The sequence below is a fragment of the Aedes aegypti genome, chromosome 2 (assembly GCF_002204515.2).
Source record: "Aedes aegypti strain LVP_AGWG chromosome 2, AaegL5.0 Primary Assembly, whole genome shotgun sequence".
Classification (NCBI taxonomy): domain Eukaryota; kingdom Metazoa; phylum Arthropoda; class Insecta; order Diptera; family Culicidae; genus Aedes; species Aedes aegypti.
The window spans coordinates 282,211,600-282,232,609 of NC_035108.1; the positions used below are offsets into that span (position 1 = coordinate 282,211,600).

A 21,010-nucleotide genomic window follows, 5' to 3' on the forward strand; every position below is an offset into this window, starting at 1 on the left:
TCCACAACAGCTGACTCCATCTGTACCACTGTCCTCGCAGATTTTCCGTTATCGGTTCATCCCAGTCTGTTCCTGACCTCCAGATATCCTGCATGAGGATTTTTCCTTGGATTATGTAATGCGCCAACAAACCTAACGGATCGAATAAGGACATAACCGTTCGTAGAACTTCTCGCTTGGTGGGTACGATTGACTCATCCAGGAGTTTCAGGATGTCCGGTCTGATGGAAATATCAAACGAAAACACATCCGCGATCGGTCTCCAGACCATTCCAAGAACTCGTTCTACGTCGTTAGTTTGATCTAGATTCATCGATTTGTAGTCGGGACTTTTTGTTTGACCCATTCGTCGAAGAACCTCTGTCGAATTAGAGCAGAAATTTCTAATTTCGAACCCTCCTTGGGAATGAACGTATTTCACATCAGACAACAACTGTACCGCCTCATCTACAGTATCCGTACTATCTAGGTAGTCGTCTACATAATGAGCCTTTATTATTGCTTCTGCTGCAGTTGGATATCGGTCCGCTAAGTCGTTAGCGTTCTGATTTTTAACGTACTGCGCTTGACAAGGTGAGCAGGTGGCGCCAAACGTTGCCACATCCATAACGTAGATTTGCGGGGGTCTATCTGGAGAAGGTTTGTAAAGGAAACGTTGCGCTTGATTGTCGGGACTGCGAATGGATATCTGGTGAAACATTTCTCTGATATCGCCACAAATGGCGACGTTTTTCTGACGAAATCGTAGCAACACTGCAAACAGGGATACCAGCATATCCGGTCCTTTCAAGAGCATATCGTTGAAAGAGACACCCTCAACCCGAGCAGCAGCGTCCCAAATCAAGCGGACCTTCTCCGGCTTTTTAGGATTCTGTACGAATCCGAGAGGCAAGTACCATACTTTACTGCGTTGTGTTGTTTGAAGCTCGTCCTCAGTGATCCGATGAGCATAACCCTTCTCTTCATATGATGCAATTAGTTCCGACACCTTTCCTTTGAGAACCGGATTTTTTGCCAGCTTTCTCTCCAGGGCCACTGCGCGCTTAACAGCCATTGGAAAACTATCAGGAAAACTGAACTTTTTGAATTTCCAGAGCAGACCGCACTCGAAACCTTTACTGACTCTTTGCGTCGTTTCCTGCAATATTTGTAAGGCCCGTGTGTCCTCCTCTGCTTCAGGCTTGATCGTCACGCTTGCCTCTTCAATTCCGAAGAATTGTTTCATTAGTTCATGAAGATGGCGGTTCTCATCCCTCAGCTCTCCGTGAAAGCTCAGTTGTTGAACAGAGTCTTCTCCTCCTGCCTGCTTACCAAATACGCACCACCCAAGACGAGTTTTCGCGGCTATTGGGTCCGTCTCCCTGCCTTCACGAATCTTCAACGTTGACAGTAAACGGGCATGTTCGACTCCTACAATCATTCCAGGAACAGCGTTGGAGTAACTCTGGATTGGCAGACCCTTGAGGTGAGGGTATGCCTGAATTAGTCTCTCATACTGTAGATTCTGACTTGGTAGTTTCAACCTCTGGACGGTTCTCACATTGTTCAACTTGAACTGATTTTTTAGACCACGTCCTGAAACGACGATCGAGACACGTTGTGATTGCTTCTCCTCACGAGAGACGTTTCCCGTCCACGTCAAGAACAGTGAGTCTGTTGGTCCTTCAACTCCTAATTCAGCAGCGATTCCAGCTTCAAGTAACGTTGATGATGATCCATCGTCTAAGAACGCAAAGGTGTGAACCTTCCTTCCGTTATTTTCGATTACTATTGGCAAGTACCGAAAAAGTGTACATGGCAGTACTAGATGGTGGTTCTGGTGGGCCACATTTCCTTGCGTAGCAGCACTGCTTTGGGTCACAGGAGGCAAATGAGAATGCAATAGTGCATGGTGGCGCAGACGACATCCATCAATTTCACATACTTTTCCCGAACGGCATGGCCATCTACGGTGTGGAACAAGGCAGATTCTGCATAGTCCCTTCAGTCGCATCGCCTTCCAGCGCGCATCAATATCTAACGCTTTGAACTGGCTGCAACTTGCTATTTCGTGTGACGCATTTGTACAAAACGTACATGTTTTCATTGCAGGTTCCTCCCTTTTCTCTTTAGGAGCTTCTCTTGACGACTGTATCGTATCCGAATGCACAAACAGCTTTGATTTGTTGCGGACTCCCTTTTCAATTTTCGTTGAGACCGGTGTAGACAGGTCTGGAAGAGTAACGTCGGAGGCGGTACTGACCAGGACTGACATAAACGAGCTGAAGGTCGCCAAGTTGACCTCAGGTCTAGTCTGTTTGAAACTCGACCACTGCATTTTCCAAAAGGCAGGAAGCTTCTCTACAAGCTCATGGAGGAGCATGGGGTTACACAAATGCTCTGTCAGCTTTGCAATCGTCATATGATCTACCAGGTTTTGTACTGCTAAACCGAAATCGATTATACTTCTCAGATTCTCGGTTTTCGGTGCTGGAACATCGCGCAATTTTTTTAACAGAGAGTGGATGAGAATCTCCGGTCTACCATACAGTTTTTCCAATGTATCCATTACCTGCGGTACTGATTCCGGTAGAAGAAGTCGGCTTTTTACAGATACCAAAGCAGGACCATCCAAACTGCGCTGTAATCTAGACAAATTCTCTGCATGCGAATAACCACAAGCTTGTGTTGTATTGTAAAAGGCGCTTCGGAACATAGGCCATCCCTCTGGATCTCCAGTGAATTTTGGTAAATCACGAGACATGACTTGTCGTGCTGCTATCTGCACAGCAGAGGGCCCTGGTTGATTATATGAATTTGTAACTCCAAACCTATTTGTTTGTGAAACTGCCGGTTGTCGTTGATTCCAATTGTACCACTGTGAACCGTCATGGCTGTGTGGAGCCAGACCAGGTACAAACATACTTCCCACAGGTGCCCCTGGGCCACTCGTTGGATTAGCTGCTGTATAGGTCGGATATTGTTGGCCGATGAAGTCTGACTGACATGTAATTATTGGTTGCGTAATACTAACTATGGGAGTAGTATTGTAATTGTTCATCCACGTTGGTTGCACATCAGCCGCCGGATTGGCAACGTATGAAATTTGTGGATTGAACGAAACTGTTGCTGCTTTCGGTATTTCCGCACCGAACGACGTACGTAATCCCGTATTTAATCCTTCTACTGCTGATCTAGACTGATGCATCTGACTTTGATTGATCGACGTCATCGTTTCTGGCGCGAATCCGGACGCTGACGCTTCGATGGGGATCAAAACGGAATTCCTATAGGCTTGAGGGGTAGACGTAGAAGTCGGTGCCGCGTTTACTTGAGTTTGACCGAAAGTGTCTGGTCTAGGTTGACTAGGCACTGATGAAGGAGGCATTATTTCTTGCTGAGTCTGCCTACCTTCTACCGCTGGCGGTGGTGACGTAACTGGTCCTACTAAACCACGACCCACATCCAACCATTTCTCAATGTTTTCACCCATATTTTGCTCTTTTCCGTCATGTCCGTAAGTCTCAAGATCGGATGGTGTTTCATCCATCAATAGCTCGTACTTCTGGCGAATAAACTCAGCTTCCTCTTGAGCCCGTTTCCTACGGGCGGCTTCCTCTTCAGCGGCTCTTTTCTTCCGAGCTGCTTCTTCCTCTTCTAAAACTTTCAGTCGCAGCTGTCTTTGCTCTTCCAACATTTGCAGTCGTAATTGAACACGTTGAGAGGCCTTACTGCTTACCGAACTGGTCCTCGAAGATACTGATCTTTGGGTGGTGTCTTCCAAAATCTTCTCCTTACACTTATCACATTTCCAGCTGTGATTTTCGATAGAGGCAGTTACACCTGCACATCCAAAATGCACCCACGCATCACACAGGTCGCAACCTACCATATTCTCCGCCGAGTCCGATTTACTACATCGGGTGCAGTTTCGATCACTGCTCGGATTAGTCTCAGAGTGCATCATTTAATTTAGATGCCACAATCCAACCGTTGAAATCTTAAAGTTTGTTCGGACAGAAAGTTCTGGATGGAAATATCACCTCTCGTAGCAACTACGTTACTGGCAGCAGCAGCTTTAAGCTGAAATTTATTGAAATAATTCTTTAGTGGTCGTGGGCTCATTTTCATAAATTCAAATTCTTACATTTCAGTGCGATTTAACCAAACCTGTCCAGAACCTCCGCGAATAACTGTGCGTATCTTACTGGGAAGCAGACTTGAGCTATACAAAAAATATTTTATATTAATTTCTAATTAAACTTCATTGAAACCTCCAATTTCAAACTGACTTACATCACTAATCGAGCTAGTTTACTAACTGACTGCAACTTGGCGAATTCACTCTCAATAACACTGAATCTGATACTGTAAATAATACTATTAGAAATGCATGGTACAAATTAGTAATATTAACTTACAGTTTCACTGAATAGTCTATTAAGTAACTCCAAAATCGAACAATTCTCTACTTCTCTCTGCTATGGTTATTGTTATCTACGGCCGCAGCATAAACACGTTCCCATTTCATGCTCCATCTGACGTTTTACGATCATGCATCGTTATATTCCTGATATCGATGTCAGACTGACGGCTCGTGGAGCATTCGGGACTCACGTTTTATGGTCATAGTGAGAGCGCAGGGGTTCTCACAACAGTTCATTGAAGGTTTCATACAGCAATTATTGCAGTATTTGCTTCGATCATTCCTGCACAAATTTCTTCAGGGATTCGGTTCAGAAAATCCTGCAAGATATCCAAAAATTATATTGCTTATTTTATCAATTCGCTTGGCTATTTTTCTAGTAAAACCTCTTATACTTCCTCAAAGAAGGAGTTCATCAATGGTCACTTTATAACTTACATTTTTGGATCTTCTTTAGAAATATTTACCGAAACTCATCAAAAACTTCTCTAACAATTTCTTCAAAAAATCATTGACTTTTTCTTTAAATAATGCCTGGGAAAATTCTTGGAAGGATCCCTTTGAATATTTTTCAAATAATCCTGGAGGTACCCTTTAGAGAAAATCCTAAAGATTCATTCATGGTGGGAAGGCCAACCATTGGTGAGCCTCTATAACCATATTTTTCCCCGCATAGATCCCTTGTTTCACCGAGAGTCGAAATAATTATTTAAGCTTAAACAAAAAAAAAAGTGTACCGTCCCCTATTTTCTCCTAAGTACTGCCACTAGCACCAATACCATCACGCAATTCGTTCTACAAATATCCGCGACCGTAAAGCATGGAAAGACGAAATGCATAATAAATTTATAGAAAAGCTTATATCTCTGCTGTCCATGCGATGACGAACAAACTCTGCCGCCGCTCCGAATTCATACCACCGTAAAACCTATAGGAGACGGATGATAATGGCAAATGCTAATGGAATGGTAGCAAATTCGAACTTCTGCTCTGTGGAAAATAGAAGTCGCAGTTCGATTGTGTGTGAGGACCGTGGCGACCTATTGACATTTTTTTTATCAAAAGATACCGAGACTTCAGCAATCCATTTCTGGACCGTGAAGAACTTCGATCATTGCAGTACATGTAGTTGTAAAACTACTTGTTATGGATTTTAAGCATAAATTCTGTCCACATATTGAGCTAAGATGTTGTTTGCGACTGCGATCATAGCAACAACAAAACTGAATATGATTGATTGAGCTACGCAAAGGTTTAAAATTTATGATATTATTTCGTAAACCCTAAGTCCATTTCGTTAAGAGAGATATAAGATTGCTCGGTAACCTTAGCAAGCACAACTTTTAGGTATTGAGACTTTGTGATTGCAATCAATCCTTTTCAATTAATGTTATATCTGTTTTTTTTTTCTATCCTTTAACTTTTTTGATTTAGGTACTTTATGTTTTAAATATTCATTTTGTACTATAATTATTTTTTCAGTTTTACATTTCTGTTTTCATTTTGAATGCAAGAGCAAAAATTTTAATTTTCTTGATGCAAGGAAGTTATGAAGGAAACAATTCAACAACATTTTTAGACCCAAGGGTTCTAACTAACTAAATTACCTTTTTTTTGCAAATTTGCATTACCTGCTCAGATAGAGCACCTCAAATTCTTGATTCTCTATCCAGCAATATACGCTCGAAAGAGCTTTCAGATTCATACACCATTCGTGTACTTGTGATAATCAAGTGGTGGGAGAAAAATAATACTGTTTACGGTGGGGTCTTCCATTTAAATCTCATTGAATGGGAATTGCTTTTGTTTCGCTTTGTTTCCCCCGACGAATATGGATGAATGCGGATTGTGGGACGAGTGTGGAGGCAACGTAGGGTTTTATTCATCATATGATTACTCATTGTGTGTTCGTGTACAATCGAGAGGTTTTGAGAGAGCATGCTGGAGACCAATACTACAAACATGGACCAACAACTACTCACTGTGAAAAATCAAGAGAGTAATGACCGAATGAGGAGAGCAAGTGAGACAGAGAGCAAAAGCTTTCATCTTTGATATCAGTTTGATTGGCAGTGTTGGCAGACAATTTTCACAACTGATAAGTTTAATTGCTAGAACTAATATGTTTTTTTTAATGATTTTTAGAATGTTCCGGCAAAGACAACTGGATGTGTCTGCAGTGTGGATCAGTGCGATGTGGGCGATACGAAAGCGGGCACGCTTTAAAGCACTCTGCGAAACAGAATCACAACATTTGCATCAACACAGTCAATTTGTCGGTTTACTGGTATGTACTGTACAGTTATAATGGTTTGTCCCTGGGAGGGAGGCACCAATACTACACACGAAATATAGAACAACGTTTGTTTGAACTGCAAGATAACTCCAGCGTACCAACAACAATCAAGGCAGGCTTGGGGAAAACCGCTAGTTTTCTTTTGTTGTGTACTTTCGATCTTTCCTGACAAACATGGAAAAAGGGCCACAGTTTTCTATGTACCAAATATTAATTTTCTTTGGAAAAAGTAAAACGATGCGTTTTTCAATGCTTTATATTCAATCAGATGAAAGGTGCTCACGTGAAATTACTTGCATTATGTGCATGAATTGATTTTCATTCAATTTTTGTCACTTTTGATGAAATGCGAAAATGTGTTTTAATCAGTTACGCGCTTTTTCCATGTTAGTCCAATGTTTGAGATCTGGGCTCACAGTGACAGTTCGTGACAGCGGAATCTCGGCTCGCTATGACGTACAGAAATTTTGTATTGGTTTCTCCCTCCCAGGTTTGTCCTAGCTTTTGGGGGATACATTTTAAGTTATTTTTTGATCTAATTGATATAGGGGCAATGGGGGCAATATGAGCCACCCCGGTTTTGACCTCAAAAACAGTGTTTTAATGTCTAGTGTCATTATGATCTGCTAAAGGATGCCGCAAATAGCCACCACAATAAAAACCGTAAGAATATTCGTTTGAACACTCAAGATATTTACAAAAATGTACAAATTTGTCCTTTGTCATGAAAAGCTTATAATTTTGGCAGTTTTTAGTTAAGCCTATAAGACAATTATATTTATAATTCTGATAAATTTTACCAATCCATTGATACTTCTGATCATAATGAACAGTTCGTGAGCGAAATTAGATTTGTTCGTAAACAAAATTATTGAAAAACAATATATTATTTTCAAGATGAAGGAGTGGGGCAAAATGAGCCACCTAGATTTAAGCAAAACAAACGATGTTTTGAAAATAAAAATGCATTGCCTAAATATAGCTGAGCGAGCGCCCCTTAGTTTTCGACTGATTGAATGAATTTCAGTCGTCGCGCTGTTGTATTTTGTACAACACTGTTGAAAAAAACCCGCTTTTCGTGCACAACAGCAGCGTGGTGATTCTGACGGTGGCAAATCGCGCGACGACTGGAAAGTTAAAAAACGTATTGTTCTTGAATTGAAGTTCATCCAACCAGTGCAGCAGCTGTTAAATGTCAAAAATTTTGAAATAACAATGCAATGCTTGTATCACTCTCCCATGCGGAATTTAACATCAGCAAATAGGTATGGCCAACCGATAGTAATTAAGAAATTGTCACTAGGATAAGCAACACAACGTGATATTAATGGCTTTTGACGGCACTGCATCCAAGTACTATTGGAAATAATAAGAACTAGAAAATAAATTACCTTTACACGTTGAAATATTGAATTTTAATATGACTAATGACCAGTGCAAAATGAGACTTTTGCCGCCTAATAATATTTTGACCAAATTTTTGATTCTCGGCCAATATTTCAGCACTTTTGAAGAGTTTTTGTATATAAATAAAAATAGGGTGCCGATGCCATTAGCGGACTACCTAAGCTATAAAAATAACATAATAACGAAAAGCCTAAACAAAGATCTTTTGGGGTCAACAGAAAGGTTTGAGAAAAATATAAAAAGAGTGATAGAATTATTTTTGAGCACAAAATCGCTGGTTTGGTTAGCAGACTGCTTATGTATTAGGCGTAAGAAAAGGCGTGCTATAATGATGCAAGGATGGAAGCGTAGGGAAACGGTTTACTTCTGTCTTTCTCGGGTTCTAGCAAATGCTATGAACTATGATAGATCAACTGTGATATATTAAGAGTGGTAGATAGAAGCATGTGATTGATACAACCACAAAGTACGTGGACAGGGACGGACCTGGGATTGAACCCATGACCTTCTGCTTATGAAGCAGAAGCAGTAGCCAATAGACCACCAACCCCGTCCGGGAATGATACAAGGTAATTCAAACAAAATAGTTAACTTTTATCTAGGTTTAACATTTTCCCTGGAAACAGCAACTAATATCTTTCGAATGAAGCCTAAAGATCATCTCTTGGACTTTTCTTCATTGTCATACATTCATTTTAACGATTGCTTCCATCCGTTGATCCACTACTGGAACACGACGGCAACTACTGGTGCAAGGGAGCAATTTTTCTGCGTTAACCTAATCATTGCTAAAGCTGAAATTTGGCAAATCGACTAAACTAGAGGCAATCTATCCACCAAAAATAGCGCATGTAGTTTTTATCGAAAAATGTACATTTTATTCCATAGTCCAATCTACTGGTACATTGCAACCATTGGCACCGGCACCCTATAAGCCGTATTTTTTGCAGTACTTTACTTGATTTAAGTAATTTTGCTAGGCGAGGTAAGATAAGCGCCCCTCAACGATATAAGAAAATTATAAGCATAAGCATTGATGACCGTACAATTCATAGTTGCTACTCCGTGATTGACCGGAATAATCAAAATTGTACAGATGCAATTGCACAGTTTCGAGAACTCCAAATGTCAATAACGGCGCCGGCCACGTCCTTACGGTCATCGGGGAAAGGGATGGATGTTAGTGTAACATCCATTGTATACTAGAAACCAAGATCACCTCTGCATCTCCATGGTTTTCACAGGAAAAAGTGGGAGGATTCAAAAGCTACATGATCAGGATTCACCTTGGTAAGTGATGCGATTCATGTAGCCTCTATTTAAAAACTATTAAAAACTACTATTTTTCACTATTTAAAAACTATTCGAACTATTCAAAGGTTGTTATTAATAATTGCGAAAGATAAATAAATAGGAATAAGGGCTTATGCCGATACTCATTGTGACATAGTTTGTTTAACGATTAAATAAATGTAACATTGCCACGATACAAATTTGTATTATAACAAGCTTGAAACGAGCTTAGCTGTCCATCCAGTCTTGACTAGGCATCAACACGCAAAAGCTAGTATATAAAGTCACTCTCCTATGACGTGCGAAAACGACTTATTAGGTTTGGGCTTTCGCAAATCACTGTCCAGCAAAATTTGGAATTTAAAAAAACTTCTGCTCCGACGACGCAAAACAAAAAAAAAAATGCTTGAGCTTCCACAAAAAACGCTGTCCAGCAAAACGCGGAAACCGAAAAAAATAACTTCGACGGTGAAAAATCGAACGCACAAACAACATGTTAGAAAATTTGATAAAAAAATCTTGGATATATAGGTTACTGGCAAGTGGTGCATTCTGGGGATTGAAATTTTGGGAAAACGGTACTATCTTGGGAATGCGATTCTGGGGAATGGTATATTCAGGGGAACGGAATTTTGTGGAATGGTGTTCTGGGGAATGTTATAGAACTGATATAGTTATGCCAAGTGGCTACAAAGCTCCTAATATAGTTATGCCAAATGATATTAATCAAAATACTATAAAATGAGCTTATGCACTATGGGCTCCCTTTCTGAAACTTGAAGTGTTACTGAAGCTTCAATGACTTAAGATCGTTTCTTTTTGCACTTTAGCTACAAATGCGATGAATTCGTTGTGAATGACACACCGGAAAACACGCTAGAGGAGATTCGTCAGGAGCTGAAGGACGGCGATGGCGACACCGTATCGGAGACTTCATCCACGATGGAGGAGATCAGTTCGTCCAAGTCGGGCCAGGAAACGGCCAGCAGCACTTCGTCGTCCAGTGATTCCGGTTGGGAGGAGCCTTCGACGGTTTCGTCAGTATCGTCCTCCACCACCACCAGCAACAGCAGTTCTGTGTCGTCGTCGAGTGTCCGAAAGTTGCGACCCCGCAAGCGAACGATCTCCAGCGACAGTAACAACGAAAACGGCACGGCCGGTGCTGGTGGAGGCGGAACAGCCAAGCGAAAGTCGATGCGACGAGTCGTGGGTCTGCGGAATCTGGGGAACACATGTTTCATGAATTCAGTATTACAGTCGCTGAGTAACATCCAGGAGTTTAGTGGATACTTCAACACAATGCCCTCGCTGGAGACGGGCAAACACAAACACAAGGCGTACCAGTCGCGCAGTATGAAAGAGAACCTAGACGACGTATTCGTGGTGGAGGAGCTGCGGAAGGTTAGTGTAATCGCATTTGAATATGTTTTTCAAAACGGGTATCCTACGAAAGGCTGAAATTACAAAAAGCTGAAAATATTGAAAAGCTGAAAGGTATTGGTAAATCTAGGGAGTCCTTTCGGCTTAGCTGTAAACGATAAATCATAATAAAAGTGTATATAAATTAGTGTTTAACATTAACATTAGGGTTTCATTCAAATACCATCTTTGTAATATTTTCCGAATATTGCAAAGTGTGCAACAATTGGGTAGAGCTCAACAAATGGCAATCTACCCTACTTCAAGTCGTTTGAATCTCATTTTTTACATTTTTTTTGGTTTTCCTTCATAGTAAAAAATTGTAGTTTTTCAACGTTTCAGACTTTTGTAATGATGTCCGGATTTTAGCCTTATGAACAATCATCCTCTTGTGTTTCAGCTTTATATTTGAATCCCCTCAAAACTATCTTTTCAGGTTCTATTGAATCTCAGTCAGGGTGGGGATGGCTCGAAGGGAGCAATCTCGCCAGAATGCTTATTCCTGGTGATCTGGAAGGTAGTGCCCCAGTTCCGGGGCCATCGTCAGCATGATGCACACGAGTTTCTGCGCTATATGCTGGATCGATTACATACCGAGCTACAGCAGGTATCATTCCCAGTAGAGATATCCAGCCCATCGGCGCAGAAGGCTAGTGAAACGAAAAGTAATCCTTACAATATTCCGGCACTCAGTCACTTGCAGTCCAAGGGGCGAAACTCTATCGTGACCAATGTTTTCGGTGGTATACTACAGAGTGAAGTCCGATGCCTAATCTGTGGCATGGAAAGCAAAAAGCACGATCCTTTCCTGGATTTATCGCTGGACATTCCAGAGAAGTTTTACAACAAAGATCCCCCGGAGAGTGGGGAAAAGGACAAGGAGGGGAACCCCCCGGTGTGCAACATTTCCGACTGTTTAGCCAGTTTCACAGAAGTATGCTGTTGTTTGACATATTTTCAGGACTTTGGTTTGAATAATTTCGATCTTTCTAGGTGGAGGAACTCACAGAAACAGAGTTGTACTACTGCAGTTCGTGTAAGTGCAAGCAAAAGTCCACCAAACGTTTTTGGATCCGCCGATTGCCCAACGTGTTATGTTTGCACATTAAACGCTTCAGATGGAATAACTTCTACAGGTGCGAAAGTGGCCTTAATAAGTTTCCGAATTGAGAGCTAACATTCCAATCCTTACTTTCAGAACCAAAATTGATTTGCGAATATCGTTTCCGATCAATGCACTGGATATGTCGCAGTTCGTACTAAACAATGGTCCGGAAACGAGACGCTCGAATTCCAGCTGTAACATTTACGACCTGGCGGCCGTTATTGTGCATCATGGAAACGGGTAAGAGATTTAGCATTTGTTACAAGAATTTGGTTTATTAAGTGATCCCAAATTCAAATGAATCATTGAAGGTAGTTTTTGTCAGTGCTCACCGCATCAAAACAAAGTCGCCACTGTATATTGGATTTAACATTGTGACAGCATTGATGCTCTGTCGAACACACAAGGCTACGGTGGCGCTATCTATGCTTTCAATAGCGGCCGTTTTAGTTATTTTAATGATCCATTGCGATAACTTCGCAAAAATTGAACGAGTTTTCGTTTATATTTCGATTGAAAAAATAAATAAAAGAATGATGAAACTTATCTTAGAAACCGTTTCATATGAAATTATACCTACATTATTCAGTAAAGGTTTGCAACAGCGTAAAATCTGCTATATTACACATTGGTTAGTTGGGAATTCCGCCGCGTGATGGAAGAAACCTTCATTTTATGATTCCCCTAAACCATAGCTACCCAAACTTGGATTTCGCGGCCCCCAGCTCGCTTTTTATTGATAAAATGAGCTAGATGATGAGAGGTCGGGGATTCGTGAAAGCGAAGTTTGGGAAACGATGCCCTAAACTACAAGTGAAAAGTAGAGATAATTTTTCAAAATCGGTTTCTGCATTTTTTTTTTCAAGTTTATATAAAAATCAATTTTAGTATACCGCTTGGGAGTCAAGCTAAAAGATAATACACGACCTCATTTATTTCAATTTAAAGTCTTTAAAATTTGAAGAATCTAAACTATACAATTTTTATTACCCACTTGTCTCACGGTACCTTATCTTGAAGATTAATATATCGCAAACCTTGTTTCATAACTGGTCCGTTTGTGGACACCTTCCTGAGGGAACCAAGTGCACTAATGATTTCCGGAATGTGGCTAATACGACTATTTAATAAACTTTTGAAATAATCTCCAAAATACATGATCCATCAAATCTTGAAGATTGATATGTCGCAAGCCTTCCTTCATAACCGGTCCATATATGACTATTTTCGTGAGGGAACCACGTGTGCCCTGAAGACTTCCGAAATGTGGCCAATGTGACCAAAAACAATTGAAATAGTCTTCAACATACTTGATTAGTAAAATCTTTAAGATTGATATGTCGCAAACCCTACTTCATATCCGGTCTACAAATGGCCACTTCTCAGGAGAACCAAATGTCTTGAAGTAATTTGAAGTGAGCTCGATTCGATAAATTAAGAAGAATGACATTCATTTCATTTATTTAGTTAACATCTGAACAGATAACACTGAATCAACAATTTCATGCCACTCGGTTCGTGGCCGCATCTCTCCATCCTCGGTTCTGCCCCACGCTCGCCAAATCGATGCGCACTTGATCCGCCCACCTAGCTCGCTGTACTAACCGGATCCGACGCGAACACCATCTTTGCCGGGTTGCTGTCCGGCATTCTTGCAACATGCCCTGCTCATCGTATCCTTTCAGCTTTGGCTACCTTCTGGATACTGGGTTCGCCGTATAATTGGGCGAGCTCGTAGTTCATCCTTCGCCGCCACACATCGTTTTCCTCAACACCGCCAAAGATCGTCCACCCGACGTTCGAAGACTCCAAGTGCTTGCAACCTCGAACGTATCCCCGGCTATCGTAACACTGATATTTAGGCGAGCCCTGTTACGCTCGGCTCCACCAGCTAGCATGTACTTTGTCTTGGACGCATTCACCACCAGTCCAACTGTTGCTGCCTCGCGTTTCAGGCGGGTGTACAGGACTGCAACCTTTTCAAATGTTCGACCGACAATATCCACATAATCCGCAAAGCAAACAAACTGACTGGATCTCGTAAATATCGTACCCCGGCTGTTAAGGCCGGCTCTTCACATAACACCTTCTAGCGCAATATTGAAACCTTCACACAATTTTGCACACCTTCCATCGTAGCTCTTATCAGTCTCATGAGTTCCCCGGGAAAGCTGTTCTCGTCCATGCTTTTCCATAGCTCTCGATTCTATCGTATGCCGCTTTGAAATCGATGAAAAGGTGATGTGTTGGGACCGGGTATTCACGACATTTTTGGAGGATTTGCCGTACAGTAAAGATCTGGTCCGTTGTTGATCGGCCGTTAACGAAGCTGACTTGATAACTTCCAACGAACTTGTTTACTATAGGTGGCAGACAACGGAAGATGATACTTTGCAGGTCGCTTTTAGAATGGTGATCGTTCGGAAGTTCTCACAATCTAATTTGTCGCCTTTCTTGTAGATGGGGCATATTACCCATTCCTTCCACTCCTTCGTTGGCTGTTCTGTTTCCCAGATTGTGCCTATCAACCGATGCAGACAAATGGCCAGCCTCTCCGGGCCCATCTTTATGAGTTCAGCTCCGATGCCATCCTTACCAGCAGCTTCATTGTTCTTGAGCTGGTGAATGGCATCCTCAACCTCCCTAAAAGTGGGGCTGGTTGGTTTCCATCGCACGCAGTACTGCCGAAGTCCTTCATTGCCTGTGCTCTTAGCGCAATTCAGGTGTTAATTGAAGTGCTGCTTCCACCTTTCGATCACCTCACGCTCGTCCGTCAAAATGCTCCCGTCCTTATCCCAGCACATCGCGTGTCGCGGCACGAAGCCGTTGCGGCATGCGTTGAGCTTCTGATAGAAATTACGTGTTTCTTGAGACCGGCACAGCTGTTCCATCTCCTCGCACTCCATCTCCTCCAGGCGGCGTTTTTTCTCCCGAAAGAGGCGGGACTACTGTTGCCGTTTCCGTCTATAACGTTCCACATGACCGCCCGCGCTGCATTCTTCTCCTTCAGAATCTGCCTACATTCCTCGTCGAACGAATCGTTACGTCGACTCCTGGCCCGTATCCGACGTTGCTCTCAGCTGCATTGTTGATGGCTGCTTTTACTGCTCTCCAGCAGTCCTCATGAGGGGCTTCATCCAGCTCACCCTCTTCCGGTAATGCAGCCTCGAGGTGCTGCGTGTACGTAGCTGCGACATCCGGTTGCTTGAGCCGCTCTAGATCATACCGTGGCAGCCGTCGGTACCGTACGTTGTTAACGACAGAGAGTTTTGGGCGCAGTTTACCCATCACATAATGATGCCAATTTCGATCAGTGTCATCTGTTTGTCAATGCATAGAAAACCACGGATTACGTATCAAAGGTGTGCAGCTTTCATTATGGTTGATGTGTACGAAAGTTGCGCTCATGAGCTGACTGATGGATCGTTGTAAAATGTAACGCATTTTGTTCGTCGAAATTCTGCCAGCGATGTTCGAGAATGCCTGAGATACTACGCGCTGTAAATAGCTTGTCACCTCCCCATAAGAAGGCCGCATGAGACGGAGACAAAACGGTTGAAAGAAGTTGCAGAGGAATTGATTTCCCACATATCAACTCTGCCAACTAACAACCAGGTTCGATCTAGTGGAACCAAAAAGAAAAAAAAGAAGCTATACGGGTCTCACCATGGAGAAATCAAAGCAGAGATTTTACATAATAATTAGTAAAGATTTATTACTTACTTGTTATGATACTTAATCCTAATGTGGAGTGGGCGTCAGTGTATGGTGTATCCCTCGGCGGCTGACCACGCTAGTACCGAAGCTAGGGTCCCAACACTGAGCCACCGTATGGCTACCATCACCATGGGTTTTTGGGTGAACAGAAAGGCCGATCTCCGTAATCTTTGTAACACTACTCCATTTTTCTACTCGCTCGCACAAACGGATTCATTCCACTATGTGGGTACATGAAAGTGGAGCACATCTAAATTTCTTCTCTTCTTGCCACTTACAGCTTTCGTCAGTCAGGCTATCTGCGTTCGAAAGCTTGAATTCACTTGTTGCCTGCTTAACATTTAACTGACTACTGACTTTGCATCAACTAAATAACCCAGCTCAAACCATGATGGTGTATCACATCTCATCGGTGGTGGGTGGCGATAACGAGAGGCGAATCGAGAGATGGGATGCTGCGAGAGTGTATCGGCATGTGATGAGGGTTACTGATAAGGTTTTTATGGGTAGTTTATGATTACGGAGTATCTATCTTCAGATTCTCTTTGAGATGTGATTGTAACGATCGGTCCTATGTGCTCACCATCTGTGATCTATTTTTTTCTGGAGAGGCATGGAGAATTGTCTCTTTCGTAACTGTGGTCAGCTATTGCTGCTGACCAGACGATGTGTTCTGTTGTGTGTGTTGTAAGTGTAGTGTTTTACATATGGTAAGGGATCTATACTTCCTTTTCGTATGGTAGACTTTGTGGAATCATTTAAAGCCACACGCGAGGACGGTAGTAGTGGGTATGCAGGTTACAAGCTCTCAAAATCTATTCTGGGCCTGCAATGCATGTGAGTTCGTCGACGATACACGTGACAACCGTCGTGGTTTTTGGAAGCCGTCGAGTGATCCAACCATATATTCTACGCACTCTTCATCTATTCATATGTCAAATTCTTGACAAGGCTAACACCGATGATTCCGCTGTTGTCGTTGATGATTATATCCCGCTTAACATGGCACTTTGATGACGAAGTTGATTGCTACTTTCCTATTAACGCTTCTTCTGAACAAGAAATCACGCTCACCGAAAATATATTTGCTTCTGAACTTAAACAGATTTGTGACGTTACAAATGAAAACGGAAGATTACTGGACTTGGCATTTGTGAATAATGTTGCCTATGTAGAATGAATTGAACCTCCATCTGCTATTCTACGTGTGGACAGACACCATACGCCATTTGTTTTGAGTATTGACGTTCAGCACAATGGTGAGCCTGAACCCCCACCCTCATCGTCCGAAGATATTTTCGATTTTAACTGCTGTGATTACGATGCATTATTTGATGCTCTTTCTCAGTATGATTGGAATGTCATGCTACTTGGCTTGACCACGGATGAAGCCGTATCGCGTTTTTACGATACAATCCACGACCTTCTTCGACGATTTGCTCCGCTCGCTCGTCATCATACAACCCGCACAAACCGGAAACCCTGGTGGAACTCGGAACTTCAACATTTGAAAAACGTTCTTCGCAAGGCACGGAAACGCTTTTTTTCGAAACAAAAGAAGATTAAAATGGACTTGCAGTACCGAATGTATTTAGGAAATTTGCAGTATGATCTAAAGGTGAACCCATCCAACTTTTGGAGATTCATCATCCATTCATCGTTGCGCTGTTCAATTAGCAACACCTGTTTCGCTCATTTTCAACAAGTCCATCGCGGAGGGAACTTTCCCTAGGGCATGGAAATCTGCCGCCGTTACACCGATCCACAAGACAGGAAGCACCCATTCTGCGGAAAATTACAGGGGGATCTCCATTCTGTGTCATTTATCGAAAGTTGTGGAATCGATTATATACGATAAACTGTATGCAGCTGCTCAATCAATACTCTTAGAATTCCAGCACGGTTTCGTGAAAAAACGTTCGACGGTGGCGAATCTGCAGTCATATATAAGCACGCTGTATAGTAGCTTGGAAAAGCGGTTACAAATCGACTCGATCTATATCGATTTCTCGAAAGCCTTCGACAAGGTTCCGCATGAGTTAGCATTAGCGCTCCTATCTATTGAAAAGAACATCGTTTGTGAAAATCGGATGCCACAAGTCAGAATCGTTTCGCGCGACATCGGGTGTGCCTCAAGGTAGTCACCTAGGGCCACTGATTTTCATAATTTTTGTCAATGACCTGTGCACTTATCTAGAGTCGTGCAAACTTATGTATACTGACGATCTAAAACTGAACAGAATAGTAACCTCTGTTAGATTGCGTCGCTCTCTAATCAGATGTACAGTGATTAGAAGAATGGTGCAGCTTGAACGGTATGGACGAAGTGAATGCCAGCAAATGTAAAATAATTCGATTCAACAGAACCCGATCCGATATAGTCTTTGACTTCAAGCTGATGGACAAGAATCTAGAGAAGGTCACATCAATACGGGACCTAAGTCTGATTGTGGACAACAAACTACGCTTTTCTGAACACATTTCAGCAACAATCGCCAAAGCTTTCGTCGTACTCGGATTTGTGCGGCGTAACGCTGCTGACTTCGAAGATGTTTATACGCTGAAAGCTCTATATTGCTCGTTAGTACGCAGCATTTTGGAGTACGCGGTCCAAGTCTGGTCTCCCTATCATGCCATCCAAGCAAACAGGATTGAACGAGTCCAGAAGAAGTTCTTACGATTTGCACTCAGGAGGCTGCCATGGAATGACCCGTTGCGTCTACCGCCGTATGTGCAAAGATGCCAACTTATCTTCCTGGAGACGCTTGCTTCGATAAGGACACTTTCTGAGCGAATGTTCGTATTCGACGTGCTGTCTGGCAATTTGGATTGCCCAGAACTTCTCCAAAGGATTAATTTCTCCGTTCTGTCACGTTCGCTCCGTCGACATTCTGCACTGTGGCTGCCCAGGCATCGCACAAATTTCGATGAGAATAATCCGGTGGATCGCTGTTGTCGCAAATTTAATGAAATAGCATTTACCTATCCAAAAATGTTTTTAAATGTCACATCCGTAATGTTTTATAGTTTTAAGCATCAGTATGTAACTGAAGACGTAGTACAATAAATAGATTCGACATCAAGATCATCATAGGAGATTTGAATGCTCAGGTTAGCCAGGAGAGGGAGTTCAGACCGACAATTGGAAAGTTCAGCGCCCACCGGCTGACGAACGAGAACGGCATACGACTGATTGATTTCGCCGCCTCTAAGAATGTGACCATTCGTAACACCTATTTCCAGCACAGCCTTCCGTATCCGTACACCTGAAGATCACCTCAGCAGACAGAATCGCAAATCGACCACGTTTTGAACAATGGACGGCACTTCTCCGACATAACCGACGTTAGAACCTATCGTTGGGGTTTTCCTTAGCCGAGTGGTTAGAGTCCGCGGCTACAAAGCAAAGCCATGCTGAAGGTGTCTGAGTTCGATTCCCGGTCGGTCCAGGATTTTTTTTTATTTCTTTATTAAAGAGACTTTCGGCCCAAGGCCGGTTCGTCTCTGATTATAGTTGGGTCTTAAGGATCCATCACAAAGGTTGCGAATTGAGTTTTTTACAGAATTTTTTGAAAAGAAAAAAAAATAGTCTGAAGACTATTCTCATACTTAATTTATCAGAGTTTAGTATTTATGTAAATATCAGGTGCTCGTTGTCTGTTGTAGTCTCGTAGTCTTCATAAAAGTCCGTTTTTCTATCTATTTTATTGAGTTAGATTGCAGTGAAAAGCCTTGTATCCTTCAAAAAGTGTATCAAGGATGTTTCCATCGCCAAATCGTTGCTCATTATTGTGTAGATGCCTCCAAGATTGTATTGCGTTCGGTATGATTCTAATGCCGGACAAACACACAACATATGTTCCACTGTGTTAGCTGTCCCACAATTATCACATATGATACGGAAATTTCGACCTCCTCCCATATTATGGGAGACCTTCGTATGTCCCGTCCGAAGACGAGACAGGATTATTTGCTCCTTTCGGTCGATTCTTACTTTCCAGGGGGTTGTGATTCCTTTTATTTTTCGAATGAATAATGTTCGGTCACTCCACCAGTCCTTAGACCATGCATGCTTCACTGCTGTCTTTAGCCAGGATTTCACATCAGCTCCGGGACGGTCCAGGATCTTTTCGAAAAATAAATTTCCTTGACTTCCCTGGGCATAGAGTATCATCGTACCTGCCATACGATGTACGAATACGCAAAGGGTAACTTTAGCAAAGAAAACTTTCAGTTAATAACTGTGGAAGTGCTCAGAATAACACTAAGCTGAAAAGCAGGCTCTGTCCCAGTGAGCACGTAATGCCAAGAAGAAGAAGAAGAACATATCGTGGCGCTACCAACTGCTTAGTAACGAAGAACCTCTACAACTATTTTCGCCTTATGCAGGTGTCTAGATGGTCTACATGATATGGTCGAAGACTCGCGGTACGAGAGTTGTAAATTCGATCCTCGTTGAACAATGTTGTAATAATTTCAATTATTGCGCTGACTTTTAAACAGCACATGTGACGGAGCACATGAGACCTCATTGAGACACATCTCAAGAAAAATGAGGCGCATCAAAATAAGTCTCACAATTGGGTTTATTCTACGAGTGGCGTGAGGTGACAATTTTCGATGTCGTCTAGCGAGGTGACAATGGATTACCTGCTTTGCTCTTGTCCACAGTTGATCAGCAGAAGTTTTCTCGTTTCATTTAGTATGGGAAAAGGCATCAAACTTTAAATTACTCGTAAATGAAAGCATTAATCAAAAAAATATTTGGTAGGCATGATAGTCATTATCATCACCTACAACCGGTACCAAATACTTTTTCGAACATAATTCCCAATTTTGAGAAATAATTCGTTAGACGCTTTTCGGCATACAAATGTTTTTCGCGTTACCTTTTTGTGATTTTTTGTGTATAGACACTAGCGCATGTGCGTTACTATGTGGCGCGTAGTCACCCATTATCGACTCGAGTGAAATGACTCGCCGTGCAAATCAAATGGAGAGTCACTTCACTCGAGTCGAATATAGTCACCTCGCTATACGACACCGACACTTGTCACCTCACACCACTCGTAGAATAAACCCAAATGTACAGAGCGCCCGTGCACTTGCAAGCAATGAGGCTTCTGCACCTAAGGCTACAGCACGTGCATAGTAAATCTAAATGCACTATCAATTCCTCCCTTCTTCGCTTATTGGTCTGCATCTGCAACCTGACGTGGCAGGCGCCATTATTGCCTAAAAATGGAATATCACTTACAGGGCTGTTACAACAGGCGCGAATTTCGCGATTCTCGCGGATTTGTAGCGGATTTGGCCAGCCAAGCGCGAAAATCGCGGTTGGGTGAAATTCTGTCGCGAAAATCGCGGA

General features: G+C 42.3%; 1 protein-coding gene across 1 annotated transcript in view; it reads left to right on the top strand.

Annotated features, from left to right (window-relative positions):
* LOC5565761 (ubiquitin carboxyl-terminal hydrolase 3) overlaps positions 1-21,010 on the top strand; it is a 46,642-nt gene that overhangs the window by 19,203 nt on the left and 6,429 nt on the right. The window contains exons 2-6 of the mRNA XM_001650093.2: positions 6,551-6,692; positions 10,232-10,802; positions 11,257-11,754; positions 11,814-11,956; positions 12,019-12,165. Coding sequence (XP_001650143.1) covers positions 6,551-6,692; positions 10,232-10,802; positions 11,257-11,754; positions 11,814-11,956; positions 12,019-12,165 — 1,501 coding nt within the window. The remainder of the gene's footprint in view (positions 1-6,550; positions 6,693-10,231; positions 10,803-11,256; positions 11,755-11,813; positions 11,957-12,018; positions 12,166-21,010) is intronic.